Here is a 25,698-nt window from a genome sequence, read left to right as displayed (position 1 = left end):
AAGGAAAAAGGCTGTCAAGCTAGACTTCTATACACAATAAATATATTGTTCAAAATGGAAGTGAAACAAATGCTTTTTTTTTTTTTTTTTTTTTTACAGGGACAGAACGAGGAATAGATAGGGACAGACAGACAGGAATGGAGAGAGATGAGAAGCATCAATCATCAGTTTTTCGTTGCGACACCTTAGTTGTTCATTGATTGCTTTCTCATATGTGCCTTGACCACAGGCCTTCAGCAGACCGAGTGACCCCTTGCTCAAGCCAGCGACCTTGGGTCCAAGCTGGTGAGCTTTTTTGCTCAAGCCAGATGAGCCCGTGCTCAAGCTGGCGACCTCAGAGTCTCAAACCTGGGTCCTCTACATCCCAGTCCGACGCTCTATCCGTTTCGCCACCACCTGGTCAGGCAAAACCAATGCTTTTTAAGGAATGCAAAACTGGAAGGAATCCATCACCAGCAAGCAGATCTGCACTACATGAAATGTTAAAGAAAATCCTTCAGGCAGAGGGAAATGATGCCAGAGAGAAATATGAATCTATACAAAGGAATGATGAACATGCTTACTATATAAATAAGTAAATACATAAGCACTTTTGCTTATTATTCAAATATCTTTAAAAGATAATTGACTTATTAAAAATAATAACAATGTAATATGAAATTTATAATACATGAAAAAGTAAAGTGTGTAACAACAAGAGCACAAAGTCAGGAAGAGAAAAATAGAAGTGTATTATTGTGAGACTCTTATTTGTAAAGTGGTATATCACCTGAAGGTAAACTGTGATAAATTTAAGATGCACATTACAAAACCCTAACAATCACTAAACTAACACAACAAAAGTTATAGCTAATAAGCCAACAAGAAGAAAGCTGACAATAGAATAATAAAAAATACCTAATTGATTTGAGAGAGAGAAAGAGACAGGAAGAGGAGAGAGGGAGGAGAGAGATGAGAAGCATCAACTTGTAGTTGCTTCAACTTTAGTTGTTCATTGATTGCTTCTCTTACATGCTTTGACCAGGGGAGCTAAAGCCAAGCCAGTGTCTCTTTGCTTGAGCCAGTGACCTTGGGATCTTGTCAATGATTCTGCGTTCAAGCTATAAGCCCACACTCAAGCAGGTGACCTCAGGGTTTCAAACTAGGGACCTGAGCATCCTGGGTCGACGCTCTATTCATTGCGCTACCAGCGGTCAGGCACCTAATTAATCTAAAACAGCAATTTTCTATCGGTGTTCTGTGGCATGCACACAATTTTTTTTTTTTTATAAATAAATTTTTATTTTAATGGGGTGACATCAATAAATCAGGGTACATACATTCAAAGAAAACATTTCCAGGTTATCTTGTCATTTAGTTATGTTGCATACCCATCACCCGAAGAGAGATCGTCCTCCGCCACCCTCCATCCAGTTCTCTCTGTACCCCTCCCCCTCCCCCTCTCCCTCCTTCCCTCCCCCCACCCCCCATAGCCACCACACTCCTGTTCATGCCTCTTAGTCTCGCTTTTATGTCCCACCAATGTATGGAATCCTGCAGTTCCTGTTTTTTTCTGATTCGATTATTTCACCCCGCACAATGCTACCAAGACTCCACCATTCCGCTATAAGTGATCCGATGTCACCATTTCTCCTAGCTGAATAATATACCATGGTGTATATGTGCCCCATCTTCTTCATCCAGTCCTCTATTTTTTTTTTACAGTGATTAAGAGCCTTTAAGCAAACTCTTGGCGAATACAGCAAGAATCCATAAATGAGTAGTGTCCTTAACATGTTCCCCAAGTCCAAGTTGACCCCATCACCATGCCAAATCCCTGAAAAATGCAACCCAACCACAGTTCAGTCTGTTAGGAGCTGTCACAGGGAGCAGGAGTCCAGGAAAGTTCCCCACAGGAAAAGTCCGCATGGCACTGGAATTGTTGTCACCATTCTATACTTTGCAGCTCATGTCCAAGTCCCAATGACCGCTGCTTCTAGCTGGTAATGATTCAGGTAGACTGGAAAAAGCCATTTGCAGCATGCGTGGATATGGAGCTCCTGTTCTCCTCTGCCTGGAGAGTTGAGACCAGGTTGCTTTTCCCTGGAGCTCTGTGGCTGTGGCCTGGTAAAGAGAACCTTGGGATACACTAAGCTTGGTGGCAAAGGTAAATTCATAATACAAGTTGGCAAAAGGAGGAAAGAGAGCTCTAAATTAAGAGTAGGTCCCAGCCTGAAATATGAGTGGGGCATTGAGGTAGGAGGGATAAAGGAAACACTATATATTAAGCAAAGCAGCAGAAAATAGGACTATCAACACCCACAACAGAGATCTTTGAGGGAAGAATAAAAAACCTGACTATTCAGGCAAGACATAGTTAAGTGGCCCTTGTGCAAATGAGATCAGTTTACCTGCTTCTTGGAAGAAATACCCTAGGCTCGTCCACAGTGTCGTAGATGGGGCCGACAGCCCTGGGCACCTTCAGCCTTCAGTGGCAAACCCCAGCTTTCTGGGCAAAGTTAGGTCATAGGTGGCTGGAGCAGGGCTGGAAGAGACTGAACCCTCCCTTAGAGGAGCGAGGGGGAAGCCCACCTTCCAGTGTCCCTGTTTCCTCACAGCAGAGGCGTGTAAGCCTGGCAGGCTTTAGCTCAATGACCTTCCTTTCCACTATTGAAGCAGGACCCAGATGGCATCCTATGAGACCCCTTTGGGGTGTTGGAGCCTTTAAGGGTGTATCCTAAAAGCTGGTAGTTCCCCCTGATCTCTATTGGGCTTTTTCTGCCTCTAGGTATCTTAAGAGCCATTCTCAGAAGATCTCGCTGAGGGGTTTGAGGATCCCCATCCGCCTATATAAATCTTTTCCATATATCTGGAGCTATTTGGAAAAAAGACAGAACAGTGTTATTAGCTAGATCTAATAAAGAAGGTAGTAGTTTGCAGGCGAAAAAGATTTGGTGTCTCCTGTTCATCAGCATTCAAAAGAAATGTAAATTTTTTTTTTTTTTTAAGTAAAAAGCATGATATGGTAGACCCGTTGGAGTCATTGGCCTGGTGTGCAGGATTCCCGGGTTCGATTCCCAGCCAGAGCACACAGGAGAAGCGCCCATCTACCTCTCCACTCCCTCCCCTCTCCTTCCTCCAGGCCCCCCTCCTCCCGCCCGCAGCCAAGGCTCCACCGGAGCAAATCCACCCCGGGCACTAAGGATGGCCCCATGGCCCCCGCCCCAGTCGCTAGAATGGCTCCGGTTGTAACAGAGCAACATCCCAGATGGGCAGAGCATTTCCCCTGGTAGGCATGCCAGGTGGACCCCAGTCAGGCGCATGCAGGAGTCCGTCCGACTGCCTCCCCATCCCCATCCTCAGAAATATACAAAAAATAAATAAATAAAAGAAAAAATACTAAAAAAAAAAAAAAAAAACACAAAAAGGGGGGGGGGCATTCCCTTGTGCTAAAGCTCCAGGGAGCATGGAGTGAGCTTGAGTATGTCCTATGAAACATGGAGCTCTATGTTTACTTATAAGTCTTTGAAGAAGGAGGAACTGCTGAAATAGTTTATCAGCATTTGTCCCTAAGACAGCAGTCTTTATAGTGGAAACACCATAAGTAAATATTTGCAGTCTGTAGATTAAGGGGGGAATATGGCAAATGATGAAAAGCCATGATCTTTGTGCCCCTCCCCTCCCCAACACCCTCCCTCTCCTCCCCCCACCCTGTAACCCCAACACTGTTGTTCATGTCTCTGAGTCTCATCTTTATGACCCACCTATGTATGGAAACATATAGTTCTTAGTTTTTCTCTGATTTACTTCTTTCACTCAGTATAATGTTATCAAGGCCCATCCATGTTGTTGTAAAAGATCCTATGTCATCATTTCTTATGGCTGAGTAGTATTCCATAGTATATATATACCAAAGCTTTTTAAGCCACTCGTCCTCTGATGGACACTTGGGCTGTTTCCAAATCTTTGCTATTGTGAACAATGCTGCCATAAACATGGGGGTGCATTTCTTCTTTTCAAACAGTGCTATGGTGTTCTTGGGGTATATTCCTAACAGTGGTATAGCTGGGTCAAAAGGCAGTTCGATTTTTAATTTCTTGAGGAATCTCCATACTGTTTTCCACAGTGGCTGCACCAGTCTGCATTCCCACCAGCAGTGCAGGAGGGTTCCCTTTTCTCCACATCCTCGCCAGCACTTATTCTGTGTTTTTTTATTGATGAGCGCCATTCTGACTGGTGTGAGGTGATATCTCATTGTGGTTTTAATTTGCATTTCTCTAATGATTAGTGATGTTGAACATTTTTTCATATGCCTATTGGCCATCTGTGTGTCCTCTTTGGAGAAATGTCTATTCATTTCTTTTGCCCATTTTTGGATTGGATTGTTTGTCTTCCTGGTATTAAGTTTTACAAGTTCTTTATAAATTTTAGTTATTAGCCCCTTATCAGATGCTATGTCAAATATATTCTCCCATTGTGTAGTTTGTCTTTTTATTCTGTTCTTATTGTCTTTAGCCGTGCAGAAGCTTTTTAGTTTGATAAAGTCCCATTTGTTTATCCTGTCTTTTATTTCACTTGCCTGTGGAGACAAATCAGCAAATATGTTGCTGCGAGAGATGTCAGAGAGCTTACTGCCTATGTTTTCTTCTAAGATGCTTATGGTTTCACGGCTTACATTCAAGTCTTTTATCCATTTTGAGTTTATTTTTGTCAGTGGTGTAAGTTGGTGGTCTAGTTTCATTTTTTTGCAGGTAGCTGTCCAGTTTTCCCAACACCATTTGTTGAAGAGGCTGTCTTTACTCCATTGTATTGTCTTACCTCCTTTGTCAAATATCAGTTGTCCATAGAGCTGTGGGTTTAATTCTGAGTTCTCTGTTCTGTTCCATTGATCTATGTGCCTGTTCTTATGCCAGTACCATGCTGTTTTGAGTACAATGGCCTTATAATATAACTTGATATCTGGAAGTGTGATACCTCCCGCTTTTTTCTTCCTTTTCAGGATTGCTGAGGCTATTCGTGTTCTTTTTTGGTTCCATATAAATTTTTGGAATATGTGTTCTATATCTTTGAAGTAAGTCATTGGTATTTTCATTGGTATTGCATTGAATTTATAAATTGCTTTGGGTAATATAGACATTTTAATGATGTTTATTCTTTCTAACCATGAGCACGGTATATGCCTCCACTTATTCGTATCTTCCCTGATTTCTTTTATCAATGTTTTATAATTTTCCAAGTACAAGTCTTTAATCTCCTTGGTTAGATTTATTCCCAGGTACTTTATTTTTTTGGTTGCAATGGTAAAGGGGATTGATTCCCTGATTTCTCTTTCTGACAGTTCATTATTAGTGTATAAAAATGCCTCTGATTTCTGAGTATTGATTTTATATCCTGCCACCTTGCCAAATTCTTTTATCAAGTCTAGTAGTTTTTTGACTGAGACTTTAGGGTTTTCTATATACAATATCATGTCATCTGCAAATAATGATAGTTTTACTTCTTCTTTTCCAATTTGGATGCCTTTTATTTCTTTTTCTTGTCTGATTGCTGTGGCGAGGACTTCCAGAACTATGTTGAATAAGAGTGGTGAAAGGGGGCACCCCTGCCTTGTTCCTGATCTTAAGGGGATGGCTTTTAATTTTTGCCCATTGAGTATGATGTTGGCTGTGGGTTTGTCATAGATGGACTTTATCATGTTTAGGTATGTTCCCTGTATTCCCACTTTGCTGAGAGTTTTGATCATGAATGGGTGCTGGACTTTATCAAATGCTTTTTCTGCATCTATTGAAATTATCATGTGGTTTTTCTCCTTTCTTTTGTTTATGTGATGAATCACATTGATTGATTTGCGAATATTGTACCAGCCTTGCCTCCCAAGAATAAATCCTACTTGATCATGGTGTATGATTTTTTCCATATATTGCTGGATCCGGTTTGCGAATATTTTATTGAGGATTTTTGCATCTAAGTTCATCAGGGATATTGGCCTATAATTTTCTTTCTTTGTGTTGTCTGTGCCTGGTTTTGGAATCAGAATTATGCTTGCCTCAAAAAAGGAGTTTGGAAGTCTTCCTTCCTCTTGAATTTTTTGAAATGGCTTGAGAAGGATAGGAGTTAGTTCTTCTTTGAATATTTGGTAGAATTCACTTGTGAAGCCATCAGGCCCAGGACTTTTCTTTTTTGGGAGTTTTTTTTTTTTTTTTTTTTTTTTTCACTTTTCTGAAGCTGGAAACAGGGAGAGACAGTCAGACAGACTCCCGCATGCGCCCGACCGGGATCCACCCGGCACGCCCACCAGGGGCGACGCTCTGCCCACCAGGGGGCGATGCTCTGCCCATCCTGGGCGTCGCCATGTTGCGACCAGAGCCACTCTAGCGCCTGAGGCAGAGGCCACAGAGCCATCCCCAGCGCCCGGGCCATCTTTGCTCCAATGGAGCCTTGGCTGCAGGAGGGGAAGAGAGAGACAGAGAGGAAAGCGCGGCGGAGGGGTGGAAAAGCAAATGGGCGCTTCTCCTGTGTGCCCTGGCCGGGAATCGAACCCGGGTCCTCCGCATGCTAGGCCGACGCTCTACCGCTGAGCCAACCGGCCAGGGCTGGGAGTTTTTTGATAGCTGTTTCAATCTCATTTGTTGTAATTGGTCTGTTTAGGTTTTCTGATTCCTCCAGATTGATTTTTGGAAGATTATATGATTCAAGGAATTTGTCCATTTCATCTAGGTTGTCTAGTTTTTTGGCGTACAGTTCTTCATAGTATTTTCTTACAATATTTTGTATTTCTGTTGTGTCAGTTGTTATTTCTCCACTCTCGTTTTTAATTTTATTTATTTGAGTCCTCTCTCTTTTTTTCTTGGTGAGTCTTGTTAAAGGTTCATCGATCTTGTTTACCTTTTCAAAGAACCAGCTCCTGGTTTCATTGATCCTCTGTATTGTTTCTTTAGCCTCTATGTCATTTATTTCTGCTCTGATCTTTATTATTTCCTTCCTTCTACTAGCTCTGGGCTTTACTTGTTGTTCTTTTTCTAGTTCTTTTAGATGCAGGGTTATGTTGTTTATTTGAGCTTTTTCTAGCTTCTTGAGGTATGCCTGTAATGCTATAAACTTCCCTCTCAGGACTGCTTTTGCTGTGTCCCATAAATTTTGAGTTGATGTATGCTCATTATCATTTGTTTCTAGGAATTTTTTAATTTCTTCTTTGATCTCAATGTTAACCCATTCATTGTTTAATAACATGCTATTTAGTTTCCAAGTGTTTGAATGTTTTTCAATTTTTCTATTGTGGTTGATTTCTAGTTTAATGCCATTGTGATCAGAGAAAGTGCTCGATATGATTTCAATCTTCTTAAATTTGTTGAGCCCGCTTTTGTGCCCTAATATGTGGTCTATTCTAGAGAATGTACCATGAGCGCTTGAAAAGAATGTATATTCTGCTGTTTTAGGGTGAAAGGTTCTGAAGATATCTATTAAATCAAGTTCATCTAATATGTCCTTTAAGTCTGCTGTTTCTTTGTTAATTTTCTTTCTTGAGAATCTATCTAATGATGTTAATGGGGTATTGAAATCTCCTACTATTATAGTATTGCTGTTGATCTCGCCCTTTAAGTCTATCAAAGTCTGCTTTATATATTTAGGTGCTCCTATATTAGGTGCGTAGATATTTATAATGGTTATATCTTCCTTTTGGAATGCTCCCTTTATCATTATGTAGTGACCTTCTTTATCTCTAACTATGGTCTTTGTTCTAAAGTCCATTTTGTCTGATATAAGTATTGCTACCCCAGCTTTTTTTTTCATTTCCATTTGCGTGAAATATTTTTTTCCATCCTTTTATCTTTAGTCTGTGTACATCTTTTGATTTAAGGTGTGTCTCTTGTAGACAGCATATGTATGGGTCCTGTTTTCTTATCCATGCAGCTACCCTATGTCTCTTGATCGGATCATTTAATCCATTAACATTTAAGGTTATTACTGATATATAATTGTTTATTGCCATTTTTTTTCTTTAAAACTGTTTTTCTCTTTTGCTATATTCTTTTTTTCCTTTGATCTGTTTACCACAGGTCCCTTAGCATTTCTTGCAGCCTTGGTTTGGTTGCAGTGAAATCCTTGAGTTTTTTTTTGTCTGTAAAGCTTTTTATTTCTCCTTCAATTTTAAATGATATCCTTGCTGGATAAAGTAGTCTTGGTTGTAGGTTCTTCTTCTGCATTACTTTGAATATTTCTTGCCATTCCCTTCTGGCCTCAAGTGTTTCTGTTGAGAAGTCAGAAGTCATCCTTATGGGGGCTCCTTTGTAGGTGATAGTCTTTTTTTCTCTAGCAGCTTTTAATATTTTCTCTTTATCATTTAGCTTTGGTAATTTAATTATGATGTGTCTTGGTGTTGGTTTCTTTGGGTTTCTCCTTAATGGAGTTCTCTGTGCTTCCTGAACATGTGAAATGTTTTCCTGCCTTAATTGGGGGAAGTTTTCCGTTATAATATGTTTGAACAAAGTCTCTATCCCTTGTTCTTTCTCTTCTTCTTCAGGAACCCCTATGATGCGGATATTATTTCTCTTCATGTTGTCACAGAGCTCTCTTAGAGTTTCCTCAGACTTTTTGAGTCTCTTTTCTTTTTTCTGCTCTGCTTCTGTACCTTTATTTATTGTGTCCTCTAACTCACTGATTCGATTCTCTGCTTCATCCATCCTGCTTTTAATTCCTTCCATTGTATTCTTTATTTCAGATATTGTATTTGTCATTTCTGTCTGATTCTTTTTTATTATTTCAATGTCCTTTTTTATATTTGTTATCTCTTTATTTAGGTTTTCGTAGTGGCCATCTATGGTGGTTCTAATATCTTTGAGCATCCTAACAATCGTTATTTTAAACTCTGCATCTGGTAATTTGGTTATATCTGATTCACTTAGGTCCTTTTCTGGGGATTTCTCTTGGTTTATTTGTGTTGTATTTCTCTGCCTCCGCATTTTCTCTTCACAAGAGTGGCTGTGATCACGTGCTCGGGTGCACAAGGGTTGGTGGCTTTGGCCTTTGCCCCGCCCCCGTGTGTGACGTTATGCTCGGTCCTGAGGGCACTGGCGAGCACCTTTGCTCAGCTGCGGGTCTCCGCCTGTTTCCGAGCTTTCGCCCTGCCTTTGCAGGATGATCCCACTCAAGGAACAGCTGCTAGCCTTGGCTCTACCGCCAGGCAGGGCTGCGTGCCCAAGCTCAGCTTCGTAGCGCAACTCCGCCTCTTCTGGGCTTTTGGCTCCACCCTCGCGGGAGGAGCCGGCTACCAAGTCAGACCGCAAGCCTGGGTTGCATGGGCGGGGCAGGGATGTGCTCCTCTGCCCTTGCCCCGGGGCTGGTTTCTACCCTTTCTGGGTTTCCCGCCCTTCTCCCGGAGCCTGGATTACAGGCTGCCAGCCGCTGAGCTTGGCCGCTTTTGCACGCCCCCTTCTCCCTAGCCGGGCAAGATTGAGCTCACACCTGAGCCCACTGGTGGCCAGCCGGCTTCCGCCCCTGCCAGCAGAACCGCGCTTTTGTCTCCCGCTGCCGCCCACTCTCCGGTGCGCCCTCAGCCGCGTGGGTGGGGGCGTTGCAGCTCGGACCCTAAGACTCACTACTGTAGACCCGAAAGCTCCCTCTTTCTATGCGACTCTGCTCTGAATGCTGCGGGGGAGCTTGTTTGGCTGCCTCCTGCGTCCCTTTGCTGGTATTGCTGTTTCCGGGGGAAATATTCACTTCAGCTTTGGGGAGTGCCTCGTCCCAGGGGTTAGGGTGGCTATCTCTCAAAATGTTTCTCCCTATGCCTCCTAGATTGCACTCTCTTCCTGTTACTGTGGTTTTCTCCTCTCTCCTCCCGTCCCCAGGAGCCCCGGGTGAGTGTTTGTGAGAGAGATGTTCTGCGTGGTCCCTTTAAGAAGGATCCTGGGTCTGAGAAATCAGACTCTCTCACAAACAGTATCCTGACTTGTTTCCAGCTAAATACTGTCCTTACGCCTCTTCTGGGGTCTGGGGCTGCAGGCTGGGGCTTTGTTCCTGGGGCTCAGGACCCTTCCCCCTCTGCTAAATTCACTTCCCGCCACGCGAGTCTCTCCCTGCTGCCCTTCACTCCGAGAAGCTGGGCAGCCCTCTCCGCGTTTCCGCTTTTCCTACCAGTCTCTGGGTGGCTTCTTCAGCGTTCCTGGGTTGAAGAGTCCTTTTAGTTTAGTCCAAAGTTGGTTTTTCCAGCTGATAGTTCATAAAATTAGTTTGTAATCCACATTGGTTCTGGGAGGTAGATGCTGGTGCGTCCGCCTACTCCAGCGCCATCTTGTCTCTCCCGCATGCACACAATTTTTAAGACATGCAATACCTGACTATTTAGTCGGGCATAGACCTCTTTTCCCTTAGACTGTCAAGTTAAAAAATGACAGCAGCCAATTCAATAATAGCCATCTGGTATGAATGAATCAAATTTAAAACTATGGATTTTTTTGTCAGATTGGAAAAAATATAATATTTTGGTATGATACAGAATTTTAGTAATTAGTTTATGTATGAAAAAGTTTGAAAATCACTGATCTAAAGGAAGGCAGAAGGAGAAGAAAAGGGAAAGAAAGAACTGATAAGATAAATTAGAAAACAAACAGTAAAATGACAACTTAACTAACAAATTGGTAGAGTTACAAAATAGTCATGGGGATGTAAAGTACAGCACAGGGAATATAGTCAATAATATTCTAATAACCATGTGTGGGGCCAGGTAGGTACTAGAATTATTGGGGAATCACTTAATAAATTATATAATTGAGTAACCACTATGCTGTAAACCTAAAACTAAAAAATATATATATATATTGACTATAAACTATAATAGAAAAATATTTTTTTTAAATTTAAACTTAATTCTGTAGACAACTGCATTTATTTATTTATTTATTTTTTTTTTTTTTTTTTTTTTTTTTTTACAGAGTCAGAGAGAGGGATAGATAGGAACAGACAGACAGGAACGGAGAGAGATAAGAAGCATCAATCATCAGTTTTTCATTGTGACATCTTAGTTGTTCATTGATTGCTTTCTCATATGTGCCTTGACCGTGGGCCTTGAGCAGACTGAGTAACCCCTTGCTCAAGCCAGCGACCTTGGGTCCAAGCTGGTGAGCTTTTGCTCAAACCAGATGAGCCTGTGCTCAAGCTGGTGACCTCGGAATCTCGAACCTGGGTCCTCTGCATCCTAGTCCGATGCTCTATCCACTGCGCCACTGCCTGGTCAGGCTGTAGACAACTGCATTTAAATGTAAGTAGTCTAAATATCCCAAATAAAAGGTAGAGATTGTCAGATTAGTTTTTAAAAACTAGCAAGACCCAGCTATATGCTGCTTAGAAAAAATGCACTTTGAATATCCATACACAAATAAGTTAAAAGTAAAAGGATGGGGAGAGATTTGCCATGCCAATACTCAGCAAAAGAAAGCTGCAGTGTTTATATTAATACAACACAATGTATATTTTGAAGCAAAGGATAGAAGGAAACTTCCTCAAACTGATAAAAGGCATCTACAAAAACCCTCCAGATAACATCATGCTTAATGGAGAGAGACTGCTTAACTGCTAAGGTCAAGAATCAGACCAAGGTATCTATTCTTATTACTTCTATCCAACATAATTTCTAGAAATACTGCTTCTAGCCAAAGCAAAAAGGCAAAGAAAAAATTAAAAGTTATTCAGATTGGAAAAGAAATAGAATTCTTTTATTCTCAAATGACATGATAATCTATGTATAAAGTCCTCTGGAATCTAAGGTAGTCAAACTGATGGAAGCAGAGAGTAGAATGGTGGTTATCAAGGGCTGAGAAATGGGGAAACAGACAGGCAGGAACTGGTCAAAGGGTATATACCATGGTGCCTATAGTTAACAATATTGTATTGTTCCCCGAACAATTTACTAAGAAGATAAATCTTATGTTGTGTTCTTATCGCAAAAAAAAAAAAAAAATTAAAAGAAGGGCAGATGAAAACTTTTGGACATGGTAGATATTACTTCCAAACTCATCAAGTTGTGTTCATTAACTATGTACAGCTTTTTGTGTGTCAATCATATCTCAATAAAATGTGTTTAAAAAGAAAAGAAAAAGCCTTTGAAATTTACCAAAGAACTACTGGAACCAATAAGTCAGTTTACAAGGTAGCAGAATACAAGATCAACATAGAAAAATCCATCGTATACTTATATACTAGCAACAAAAAATTATAAATTCAATTTAAGAAATAACATCATTTATAAAAGCATCAAAAACAAAATAAGAATAAATCTGGCAGAAGCTGTGAAATATGTATACTCACAACAGCAAGACATTCCTGAGGAAAAAAATCAAAGACCTAAATAAATGATGAGGCGTAGTTCCCTTCTATCCACGGTCAGAAGACTCAATATTACTTAGATGGCAGTTCTTCCCAAGTTGATCTATAGATTCATTGCAATACCAATCAAAATTCTGGAAAATTTTATTGCAGAAATTGACAAACTGATTCTAAAATTCATACGAAAATCCAACTATGACAAAGAAGAACTAAGTTTTAGGCTGAACTCTACCTTATTTTCACATTCTTATAAAGCTACAGTAATCAAGACAGTGTGATTTAGGTGTCAGAATAAATCAATCAATAGAACAGAATAGTCCAGCAACATGCTCACACACATATGGACAACTAATTTTTTTTTTAAGAGTTGAGGCTTCTTTTTTTTTTAAGACTTTATTTATTCATTTTAGAGAGGAGAGAAGGAGGAGAGAGAGAGAGAGAGAAGAGGGGAGGAGCAGGAAGCATCAACTCCCATATGCGCCTTGACCAGGTAATCCCTGGGTTTTGAACCGGCGACCTCAGCATTCCAGGTCGACGCTTTATCCACTGCGCCACCACAGGTCAGGCAACAACTAATTTTCAACAAAGGTGAAAAGGCAATTCATTGAAAACAAAAAAGAAGATAGTCTTTTCAATAAATGATGTTGGAACAAGTGGATACTCATACACTTGTAAAAATGAACTTTAATCCATACCTTCATTATATATAAAAATTAACCCAAAATGAATTACAGACCTAAATGTAAAACCCAAAATCGTAAAACTTCTAGAAAAAAATATATAAGACTTTGGTTTGGGTAAGCAAAGATTTCTTTCATGTGAAACCAAAATACATGATTCATAGATGAAAACATTTTGTTAAACAGGGAAATTGCCAGAGTTAGGAGCTCATATTGAATGATTTTGCATATGGGATGCTTGAGGCTTTCTGGCATTTGCCTCTACTATGGTTCAGTGAAGAACTTCCTGATTACAATATGGTGATGGTAGCCAATAAGAAAGGACCAAAGGACAGAGGACCAGTCCTTGTCACCATATGGCTTCATGGTGTATTAGATAAACTTCGCTCTGTTACAACTCATCCTTCTAGTCTAAAGTCTTCCGATAGCAGCATACTCAATTGCAACACGCTTTAAACAACAGCAGTTTTGGTCAGAGATGAGAGAAGGCAGAAGCTGCAGTGCCACCCCTTGCAGATTCTAGCTCTGAACCTGAGCAAAGAAATTGCAGTTTCTTCAAGTTCACAGGAGCAGAAAACCATTAATGTCAGACAGACTTTTGATAAATGTAGCTGTAACCCAACTAATGTCAACAGCGAAACCTCTGAGGGAGCCAGCATCCACTGAAAGATGTGATTGATATTAAGCCCGAAACTAGATGATCCCACTGATGAAGACTGCAATTTTATGCAGAAGTATCCCTTATCTCAGAAAAAAACTGACAGCGACATATGTGGTTCTCCTCGTCCTTCTTTTGAAATGTATCCTCACCTGCAAGTTGAATTGCAGAGAGTGGTGTTCCTTTAAACAGGTTACAATTTCAGCAGTAGCAAAACAGTATTCATGTTGCCAAGGAACTCAATTTACAGTACAGCCGGGTATGAAACAGAACATTTGTGAGAACCAGAAGTGCTGAACAACTTAGAAGAAACTCAACAGTTCCTTCTTCAGAAACAACTCAGTAAAAATGAGTTGAGGAAGGAAACTTTCAGAAGAGAAAGTTGCCTGTAGTAAACTGAGTTGTTAAAATAAAATAAAATTGGCTCAGTGGTAGAGTGTCAGCCTGGCGTGCAGGAGTCCCGGGTTCGATTCCCGGCCAGGGCACACAGGAGAAGTGTCCATCTGCTTCTCCACCCCTCCCCTTCTCCTTCCTCTCTCTCTCTCTTTTCCCCTCCCGCAGCTGAGGCTCCATTGGAGCAAAGTTGGCCCAGGCACTGAGGATGGCTCCATGGCCTCTGCCTCAGGCGCTAGAATGGCTCTGGTTGCAGCAGAGCAATGCCCCAGATGGGCAGAGCATCACCCCCTGGTGGGCATGCCGGGTGGATCCTGGTTGGGCGCATGCGGGAGTCTGTCTGACTGCCTCCCCGTTTCCAACTTCAGAAAAATACAAAAAAAAAATAAAAGATCAATCCCCATGGAGAAGAGCAGGAGGAAGATGATGATTGCGGGTCCCATCCAGCAGGCAAATCCAGCAGCGTCCACGCCAGCAAAGCCCTAGAGAAGACTCTCACTTCCTCCTTCTAATCAAGCTAACAAGAATCTACCGTAATTTTGAAGGTTGTATCTAAAGCTCAATAATTGGTAACAAAAACAACTATTCTGCAGTCTCACAGAAACACATTCCCAGTGGCTCGCAGAAGTCGAACTTCTTAAGAAGAATGGCTGGCAGAAATGGTCCAGGAACAAAGCAGGACCTCTAAAACAAGTCCCCCGATTAAAGAAGAGGAAACACAAGGAAATGATATAGAAAAGTCAAGGAACTCGCCAGAGGCACTCTTTATCCCGGCTGCAGGTTGATCCAGTAATGGTGGAGACTACCGACCGAGCCAGCTGAGATAAGGGAACTGAGTGTGACACAGAAACCATAAGAACTTTTAGAGCGTGGCAAGTTCTGGCCTGCCTGCAAAAACGGGGCCAGATGTACTTAGCGTCACCTTGTTTCACCTTGCAAAGCTTTCTTCAGTTGTCAGTTTGCTGGAATATGTGTGCTTGCCCATTCAAATTGTGAATACAATGCAAAATGTAGTAAGTCAGATTGTCCCTTCCCTTATATGAGTAGGAGAATTCCAATACTGCCCCCAGAACTGAGTTATAACACCAACACCATTTTCTAGTAGTCAGACCTGCCATTACGTCCCTGCTTGTAAGAAAATGGAACGTCCCTTCTATCATCCAAATCACTGTAGCTCAACATTCATTGGACAAAGCCTGACTGTACGTTTTATCACTCCACCATGACTATACCACCACGACATGCCTTGAAATGGATTTGGCCTCAGACCCGTGAATACCTACCAGTCCTACCTGGCAGAAGATTGTGAAGTTTGAAAGTTTCTGCATCCTGATGGAAGAGATTCTATAGAACTTATCAAGTCTCTGAAACTTGGAATATATTGCTTTCATAATATACCAAGAAAGAAAAATATAAGGCAGAATAAGAAATAAATATTTTCAAACTGCATATTTGATAAAAGGCTTGTATCCAGAATACATAATGAAGTCTCAAAATGCAATAGTATGATAACAACCTTTTTTTTTAAATGGTCAAAAGATTTGAACAGGTTTTCACCAAAGAAGAAATGTGGGCTCAAATAAGTACAGTACATAAAAAAAATGCTCAACATCATTAGCCATTAGGAAAATATAAATTAAAATGACAGTGAGATAATATTTTTTAAAGATTTTATTTGGCCCTGGCCAGTTTGCTCAGTGGATAGAGCATCAGCCTCGCACATGAACATCCGGGTTCCATTCCCAATCAGGGCACAAAGAAGAAGTGACCATCTGCTTCTCTCCCCTTCTCTCTCCCCCTTCTCTCCCTCTTCGCCTCCCTCAGCCAGTGGCTAAATTGGTTTGAGCATCATCAGCCCAGGGTTGAGGATGACTCATTGTTCAGAACAGCAGCCTCAGGCACTAAAAATAGCTCAGTACTCAAGCATCATCCCCAGATAGGTTTACCGGGGGGTATCCCGGTCAGTGCGCATGCAGGAGTATGTCTCACTATCACCCCTCCTCTCACCTAAAAAAAAAAAAAAAAGATTTTATTTATTGATTTTAGAGAGAGGAGAGAGAAAGAGAAAGGCAGAGGGGAGGAGTGGGAAACATCGATTCGTAGTTGCCAGGCATCAAACCAGAGACCTCAACATTTCAGGTCGACACCTTAGCCACTGTGCCACCACAGGTCAGGCCACAGTGAGATAATGGTATACACCAATTAGAAAATTAAAAATTAAAAAAACTGCCTACGTATTGGCAAAAATATGAAAAATTGACACTTTCATACACTGCTGGCAGGAATGTAAAATGGTACAACCATTTTAGAAAAGAGGCAGTTTCTTAAAAGTAAAAAGTGCACCTACCACAAAATCCAGTCATTTTACTTCCAGCTGTTTACTCAAGGGGAATGAAAGTGTATGTTTATACAAAGACTTGTACACAAATGTTCTTAGCAGCTTTATGCGTAACAACTAAAACCTGGAAACAACCAAATGTTTATCAACAGAATAGATAAACAAATTGGAGTATACCCATATAATAAAATACTACTCAGCAAGGACAAAGAATAAACTACTGACTCATGAAAATATGGATGAATCTCAAAATAATTATGCTGCATGAAAGAAACCGGGTAAAGAAAAGTATATACTACATGATTTCATTTATATAAAATTTTAAGAAAAGCAAACTGAAGTATAGTAAAAGAATACCGATATGGAAACAACCTATGTCCAACAGATGTGTGTGCACACATGCACACACTGGGATATTATTCAACCATAAAAAAACTAAAGAAATCCTGCCTTTTGCAACAACATGGATGAAACTTGAAGGTATTATGCTAAGTGAAATAAGTCAAATAAAGAAAAATATCATATGATCTCACTTACGTGTGGAATTTTAAAAAGCCAAGCTCATGGAAATACAGAGTAGAATGGTGGTTGCCAGAGGGGAGACGTTGGTCAAAGGGTACAGACTTCCAGTTACAAAATGAGTAAGTTCTAGAGATGTAATGTACAGCATGGTGACTACAGTGAACCTCACTGAATTACATACTTAGAGTTGTTAAGAGAGTGGATCTGAAATGTTATCACCACACAAAAAAGGGTAATTATGTCAGGGAATGGAGGTGTTAACTAACCTTATTGTGGTAGTCATTTCATATCATATACATGTATTAAATTATCATGTTATACATGTTAAACTTACATATGTTATATATTAATATATCAGTAGCTGGAAATATACATAAATTTCAAAAATACAGGTCTGGGGTTGCATTGGGATGGGGTGGCAGAGGTCAGAGGCGAGAGAAAGGGACAGGAAGAAATCTGGGAGAGTGACGGATACATTCATGCTGTTGATTGTGGCAGTGATTTCAAGGATGTATACATGTGTCAAAACATCAAATTGTACACTTTAAATATGTACTCTTTTTTTAGTGTGAGAGTGAGAGAGGGAGAGAGAGACAGGAAAAGAGAGATGAGAAGCATCAAGTTCTGGTTGTGTCACTTTAGTTGTTCATTGGTTGCTTCTCATCTGTGCCCTTACGGGGGGTGGGGGTGAAGTCGGGGCTCAAGCCAAGCTAGCGACTTCTTGCTCATGCCAGCGACCTTGGTTTCAAGCCAGCAACTATTGGGCTCAAGCCAGTGATCATGGGATCGTGTCAATGATCCCATGCTCAAGCCGGCAAGCCTGCACTAAGCTGGATGAGCTTGACTTCAAGCCAGATGAGTCCATGATCAAGCTGGTGACCTCTGGGTTTTGAACCTGGGTCCTCAGCATCCCAGGTCAATGCTCTATCCATTGTGCCACCACCAGTCAAGTTGTACTGTTGTGGACGGTAAATGGCAAAAAGCCTTTGTAGATTCAAGGTTTAGCAAAAGGCTGAGTTCTCCCCCCTCCACCTCCATATTGGCTATGAAGCTGAGTATTTGCACCCATTTCACTTGCTTCCTTAAGTTGCTGGAAGCAATTTACATGCCCTTCCTCTTCCTCTTTGTTTGTTCAGATGTTGGTTGATTTCACTTATGCCTGGTGAGGGGATTCCTGTTTATGCCTTGGGAGAGTTCCTGCTTTAACCTCAGATGTGTAACTTTGTAACAAGGACTTCCTTGATTTGCATATGGCTATATAATAAAGCAAACTGGGGCTATGGGGCACTTGGATATTGCCATCAGCATTTGAAGAGTCCTCCCAGTCCCATTTTTTTCTTAATAAGTATGTTTCCTTAATTCTGCACCGTTATTAGAGACCGCGCTGGTCCGCCGCACTATACAATTTGTTGTAAATCAATTTTACCTCAATAAAACTAGTTAGTATATAAGTTAACAGGGAGTAGAGTTCTCTAGTTCTTCACTTTCTACATCTCTGCATCCTTAGAGGCACTGAGGGAAGCATTGAATTACCACTAGGGCAAAGAAATTAAGATCTTAAACAATTAAGTCTGATAAGGATATGAATCAATCCAAGTCTTGTTGGGCAGGAGGGGAAAATTAGGGAAGTGATAACATAGTGGGTGATATAAAGTCACTGCTGAGAGTCTGAAACATTTCAGAAAGAAAGGGAAAGGAGTGTTTTCATTCCAGCACAAGCACCTTCCTCCCCATGTTTATTCTACCTGCTTTCCCCCAATAAGCCACGCCAGTGTTTAACTCATGGTCCTGTGGTCCGTTCTGCTCCCTTCCTCCTCTCCCTCCTTAAGCATCTGGGAAACCTGCTGCAGGGATGAGGTCCACACCCCCCAGGCAGAGCCACTGGCCCTAAAAGTGGGGGGAAAGTAAGGAGCAGAATGGAGCCCCTGAGGGACCAAAGTGCAGACTGAAGAGCCCTGCAGGACACTGGCTCTTTCCCCACCCAGATCCCAGTCACCACCAGTAAAAGAGGGCATTAGTCCTGGATATGGAGCTTGGCATTCCCAGTTACCTGCTGCTCCCCCAAATCTACCATGTTCATCTCCTTTCCCAAATTCTAAAATGTGCCAGCACTCTTCACATGGGATGGAAGGGACATGTCTATCCTAGAAAGGCATCATTCTGCCAGCCTCCCTTCTCACAAGCACACTCTGGTATCACCTGTAATGTGCCATGTGACACTTTTAAAGACATAAACTGATGATAGTTCCCTGTGAGCAGAACAGCAATCAATCAGTGCGCATCAGTATATATGCTGCAATCAGCAATACTCTGTCCAATTCTTGGTGTTAAGTAATTAACTCACAGTGATACCAAATTGTCACATGTTGCTATTACTCTTACAGGAAGAAAACCTTGTTTGTTGGAAGAAGCTTCTTTTTTTTTTCTTTTGTATCTTTCTAAAGCTGGAAACGGGAAGAGACAGTCAGACAGACTCCCGCATGCGCCCGACCGGGATCCACCCGGCACGCCCACCAGGGGGCGATGCTCTGCCCCTCTGGGGCGTTGCTCTGTTGCAACCAGAGCCACTCTAGTGCCTGGGACAGAGGCCAAGGAGCCATCCCCAGCGCCCGGGCCGTCTTTGCTCCAATGGAGCCTCGGCTGCGGGAGGGGAAGAGAGAGACAGAGAGGAAGGAAAGGAGAAGGGGTGGAGAAGCAGATGGGCGCTTCTCCTGTGTGCCCTGGCCGGGAATCGAACCCAGGACTTCTGCACGCCAGGCCGACTCTACCGCTGAGCCAACCGGCCAGGGCCGGGAGAAGCTTCTTGTTTCTCTTTGTTCTTCAGTATCTACAAACAGCATATAAGCTCTCAAGAACAGGGAATTGGGGTTTTTTGGTTTATACATGCATCCCAGGGACATAGACTAATTCCTGGCTTATGGTATGTACTCAGTAATTGTTACCAAGTGACACCGTCAGGGTCAGTCAGGGTGGCTGGTTATATGATGGGGCAACTGACTGATATTGGAGACTCTAGAACAGGGGTCCCCAAACTTTTTACACAGGGGGCCAGTTCACTGTCCCTCAGACCGTTGGAGGGCCGGACTATAAAAAAAACTATGAACAAATCCCTATGCATACTGCACATATCTTATTTTAAAGTAAAAAAAAAAAAAATCCAATATTTAAAATAAAGAACAAGTAAATTTAAATCAACAAACTGACCAGTATTTCAATGGGAACAATGGACCTGCTTTTGGCTAATGAGATGGTAAATGTGCTCCTCTCACTGACCACCAATGAAAGAGGTGCCCCTTCCGGAAGTGTGGATAAATGGCCTCAGGGGGCCGCATGTGGCCCGCGGGCCATAGTTTGGGGACCCCTGGTCTAGAAAGCCATTAGGATGGGGCAGACGTTTAAGGTGGACTGGCTCCAGGTCCTGGAGGGAGGGTATTTGCCCTGGAGATTGAAGCAGGCATCCTTCTCATGTGTCACTCTGAAAAGTCTGCTAGTTGCTTCTGATTTCAGGTGGGCTTCTTTATACAACGTTCTCAGCTTCTCTGGTTTTCAACCACAGTGGTGGTGTTGTTATTTTCAACTACAGAGTTTAACTGTTTATCTATTCTTTTACTGTAATCTTGTCTCAGCTCTTTTCTTGTTCTGGAACTCACTTCAGATTGGATCCACCCAATGTTAGAGCTGCAAGGAACCAAAGAAGACATCACTCATATTTTTTATTTGAAACTAAAATTATGCTTTGGAGAGTTTTTCATGCCTGGCCTCGCCACTGAACAAATATGAATCGTGGATTCCCTCCTTATCCTCACTTCCAAGCACAACGGCAGCTGTTTAAAGCTATGAAATCGGAGAAAGGGCCCAGAGCAGGCTGATAGCATACATTTCTTGAGCATGGTACACCCCAAGCACCCTACCCCAGAACTTGTTCCAAACATTCCTCTCATCCCCCAAGAGCCCAAGGCCGATCTGAGAGCCGTGGATTTAAATAAAACCACTAAGCCAGGAGAAAGGGAACCCAACCGATCTAATGGTCTCTGTTCTCTTCACCCTGGTTCCTCACAGTGGCAGCAAAGGGTCCTGTCATAAAGAAGCATCAGTCTCTGCTTGACAAAGAGACAAGGAGATGACAAGAAGAAGTGTTAGGGCCAGTCTCCGTAAGAGCTTGTACTGCTTGGGAAATGAGGGGAGTTAAACGGTAACAGGAGTGAAACTACTGGGAACACCAGAACCCAGGAAAACAGGCATGTCTAAGTTCTTCTAACCACCGTACATATCCTTGGTTACCTCGGCAAAGGAGTGTTTCTATTCATGTACCTGGTGGCCCTGGATGACTCATGTCTTTCAAGCAGAGCGGGGCATCAGCCTCCAGCTCCAAAGTCCCTCAGAACCCCTCCTGCAGCTGCTGTTATCCAGCAGGGAGAGAGAGGAGGTGTCCTCAGGCCCTGCGTTTGTCCTGGAGAAGAGATTTTGGGTGCTGGTGTAAGGAATAAATAAAGAGAATATGACTGGATCCATGACCCCTAAAATTGCTTCCAGCTTCTACGATGCCTGTGAGCTGGCCCGCAAGCTCTCTCCAGGGAGGGAGGGACCACAGCAGCCACCCTTCTGCCTCTACCTCCCCCACAAGCGCCCATGTGGAAAACCACAGACCATGGAAAAGAGTTTTCCTTCCTGGGCCTGCATTTATACCCAAGACATATCACACACTCCCAGGTCTGCACCAAGGTATCCCAGAGCCCTGAAGCAGAGCCCAGTTCCAAACACTGCAGACCACCTCCCCCAACAGGGTGAGCCCTGTACCCTCTGCAGCTTCTGACACTGCTGCTTTTCCTTCCCCTTCTTCAACCTCGTGGTTTTGCACTAGACTTGGAAATAACTCTCCCACTTCTTCATGCCATTCCTGCCAATTCCTAGGCCAATCTTTACCAATTTCAGAGAGGCTTGGAGAAAGCTGCTCACCACCAAAGCTTCTGCCACGTGAGGAGCTAAGCAGGTTACCAGGAGCCAGAGTCTCCATACCCAGCTTAGGTCCCAGGCTTCTCCCTCTCCTTTGACCAGCCCAGACCTTCCACCCAGTTCTCTGAAGGGAGAGTGCTCAGGCCTAAATTCCTAAACAAGCACGTGAGGTGTCAGAAGGAGTTCAAAATTGGAACAATCTTCCTCCTTCCTTCACGATGCAGACTGAGCAAAGTCCTGTGATTTCAGGCTGCTGGCCAAAGCTTTGTGGAGAGAAAGGACGTGTAAGCCCTTCCCACCCCTCTGGGAAAGTGCAAATTAACTCCCAAGCCCACGGCAAGTGCCCTATCACCATACCCTGAGAACAACACTGTGGGGGGCAGAGCTCCTCTCTGGGCTCTCCCCATTCCTCCTACCTCCACTCTGTGTTGGAGGTTTTCTCTCTCCAAAACCATTGTGAGACTGAGCTTGATGCATTTTGGAGGCTCTTAATTGCCAGCAAAAGGGTAGTTGCTGGATTAGGGTACTCTTCAATCCTTGTGGCCCGTCAAATTACCACTCCCCTTAGCAGTTCTTCTGTGACCTGCATCTGCTCTCTCCTTCCTCCAGCCCAGACAGCAGCCTCACTTCAATTACCAGACCTGGGAGCCCAACCACCAACAAGGAGATCTTCCTAACCGACTGCTCCGCCAGAACCTTCAGTACCTGAGAAACCCCCTTGGAGCTTCCCACAACTATCTGGGATTCCCTGAAAGTGTGGGAAAATTACCCCCACTGCTATGCGGGTAGCAGAGCTATAACAGGGGTGCAAAGGGAGGGGAATGAGAAGCCAATAAAGAACAAGAGTTAATGGGAAGATTTAGAGTTCTTGCCCCACATGCACATTTGCAATGGGATATGTACAAAGGAGGAGCCACAATATCAAGGTTATGACACTGGGGGGGGGGGGGTTCGTCGTGAATAGCTTAAGGAATGCCCTGTACCAGAAGAATAGGAGGAAGACACAGAGCCAGGGCTAAGCAATTTCAAGACCATGGGACAGTTTGGTGTCAACATCATCTTCCACGAAGCTACTGTTTATTAAGCACTTTATATACATTATCTCTAATCCTTACAACAGATTGTATTGAGATAGTAATACAACCTAGAAAGGCGGGTATTACTATCTCAATTCCCATGAGGAGTAATTGAAGCTCTGAGGACTCAAGCAACTTGCCCAAGATTACACAGAGAGAAAGTAGCAGAACCAGAATCCAAACTCTGACCGATCTGTTTCCAAGTCTGTATTCCTATTTCTATGAAGCCATGCTATAATAGAAAGCCCTGGGAAAGTCGTATTCTATTTAGGTCTCAGTCTCCTGCAAGTGTCTTAAGGAAGGGTCTTTCCAACTCCAGCATTCTGTGCAGGAGATGGAGACATCCTCCTTCCAGGAGTTGGTGGGATGGTGCAATGGCTCTTACCTCCCCCATTTTTGTAGCACAGATAGGGAAACCTCCAGACGTTGCCCAGACCAATGATCTCCCCGGCCACTGACAGCACAAACTCCATCTTGTTGTTCCAGTGCCCCCGTTCCAGGGTGCCATCTTCCTCTGCCTTTTCCATGACTGGGTACACTGGTTTTGTCTCTCCATTACTGGTTGTGCCCGAAACCCGGTTATTCATCCCACCTGGAAAAGAAGCAAGGAACTGTCACTGTTGGGAACGCTGGAAGGACAGCCTTCCCCTGTCCTTCACCAGCACATTTCCAAGGGAATAAATTCACTGGAAGAGAGTGAATTCCTACCCGCTCATCTGCAGACCCATGTCCTCCTTAGCATCTCTTACTAGGAAAGGCTGGATGACAGCTGCTGAAAATACATATTCTGTTCCTGTTTTAGGAAGAAGGATTGATACTGAAGTGCAGACATTGCTTCCACTACACAGGTTCTCTTGGGTTAGGGTTAGTGGACATGGAAGAATTCACACGGGCGTGGGATTGTCTAGTTCTCCCGGCCACCCTAAACTAGCCTTGTCTGTACTAGCATGTGCTTTGGTTTCTCCATTCTGTATGCTGGGGGTCATTGAAGGGATGGGATCTTTATAAATCCTCAAAGCCACCAATATCTATTGCAAGAATTTATTCTAAGGAAATAATTGTGACTGTGGGTAAATATTTGGGCTTGAGGATGTTCACTGCTTATCACAGCAAAAATTTAGAAAGTACATAAATGTTTAAAAATGGTAAATAAATTAATAAATTATGGAATATACACAAAATGGTCTAGCATATAATCATTAATTTCCTTCATTGCAGAAGAAAATGCAATGAATGTAAAGAGTTCATAAGATATGAAGTGAAAAGAGTTGTAAAATAAGACATACAATATGACTGCTGAAAAACTATTTTACATTTATATTCACTGAAAGGTTAGGATGTTCAGCAAAATGTTTTTCTCTTAGTCGTTGGATTATAGAAATATTTTTTTATCTACAGGTGGGGCAAAAGTAGGTTTATAGTTGCAAGTACATAAAACAGAACTTATTCTTTTATTATTATTTATTAATTATCAGATTATTTCCCACATGAATAGCAGTAAACCTACTTTTGCTCCACCCTGTATATTTTCTACATTTCTTTTACCAAATAACATGTTTTATTTTGTAATGTGAAAATAAAACTTAGTAAAAAAAATGAAAAACAACAACAAAAAATCCTTCCAATGCACTGAGGGCGGTTGAGTGGGACCAAGAACTCTGGCTAAGATGAGCTGACCTTTCCAGGGTTCCCTCATCTCTCTCTGAAATCAGCATAAGAGAAGGACAAACTCTGGGCCCTTTTCCTTCTTGGTGATGACACATGTAGGAAACTGTTTAAGTAGAGAAGACAATGCAAAATGAATAAAGAACAACAATTCTAAACCCTCATTGTCCTATTCTAGGGTCTTATAGGGATTAAGAAAGGGATTCGATGTGGCTCACATTTAGTGAGCAAGTACTATAAACTAAGTACTTTACATACATTTGTCTCATTTAATTCGCGCAATAACCCTGAGATGTAAGCAGTATTACCTCTGCTTAGTAAGTGAAGAGACTGGAGCTCAAAGAGGTTAAATAACGTGTCTGCAGCCATGTAGGTGGTAAATTGGGTTACAGGACTTGAACTTACTCTGTTTCTATACTTTCAATTACATCCCTTTATTACATTGGCTGCCTTTGTTATCAGCATGTCTAATATAAGCATCTTCTAATGACTCTCCCTTCATTGTATGCAGTGACCCCTTTTCTGGAAAAGTGGGCACATGGACTTTTTTCTACACTTCAAGAAAAGTTCACATTAACAGAACTTTCTCAGCAGGAATCCTATCTGGGTACAGACTCCCCTGTGGCTCTACCTCCCTAGCTGAGCTACCCGAGGGATTCAGAAAGTCAGGAAACAGCAGTAGGCACCTTTGCTTAGTTGATAAATTAAGGAATGAACTCCAAGAATAGTGTGTGGGCTAAGAAGGAGAAGCCCAAGCATCTGATTCCAAGAGGATTCCTCAGTCTTTCGAGAGGGTTGTCTAATGTCTTGTGCCAATTCTGGGTCTCCCTTTAGCATCTAATGGATATCTTCCATCTTTTTTTGTTGTTGTTGTTAAGCGAGAGAGAGAGAGAGAGAGAGAGACAAACAGACAGGAAGGGAGAGAGATGAGAAGCGTCAGTTCTTCGTTGTGGCACCTTAGTTGTTCATTGACTGCTTTCTCATATGTGCCTTGACTGGGGAGAGGGGGGTGGCTCCAGCCGAGCTAGTGACCCATTGCTCAAGCCAGGGACCTTGGACTTAAGCCAGTGACCTTTGGGTTCAAGCCAGTGACCATGGAGTCATGTTTATGATCCC

General features: G+C 42.4%; 1 protein-coding gene and 1 pseudogene across 1 annotated transcript in view; one reads left to right on the top strand and one right to left on the bottom strand.

Annotated features, from left to right (window-relative positions):
* SLC6A13 (solute carrier family 6 member 13) overlaps positions 1 to 24,662 on the bottom strand; it is a 55,952-nt gene extending 31,290 nt beyond the window's left edge. Inside the window, 2 exon segments of the mRNA XM_066258645.1 lie at positions 23,303 to 23,509; positions 24,595 to 24,662. Coding sequence (XP_066114742.1) covers positions 23,303 to 23,509; positions 24,595 to 24,613 — 226 coding nt within the window. The 5' untranslated portion in view covers positions 24,614 to 24,662.
* Positions 13,371 to 15,436, top strand: LOC136325006 (zinc finger CCCH domain-containing protein 14-like; annotated as a pseudogene).
* Positions 24,663 to 25,698: the final 1,036 nt, after the last annotated feature.

This window comes from Saccopteryx bilineata, chromosome 2 (assembly GCF_036850765.1).
Source record: "Saccopteryx bilineata isolate mSacBil1 chromosome 2, mSacBil1_pri_phased_curated, whole genome shotgun sequence".
NCBI lineage: Eukaryota > Metazoa > Chordata > Mammalia > Chiroptera > Emballonuridae > Saccopteryx > Saccopteryx bilineata.
Note: the sequence above shows the minus strand (reverse complement) of the source record. Positions and strands in the feature narration are given on the sequence as shown.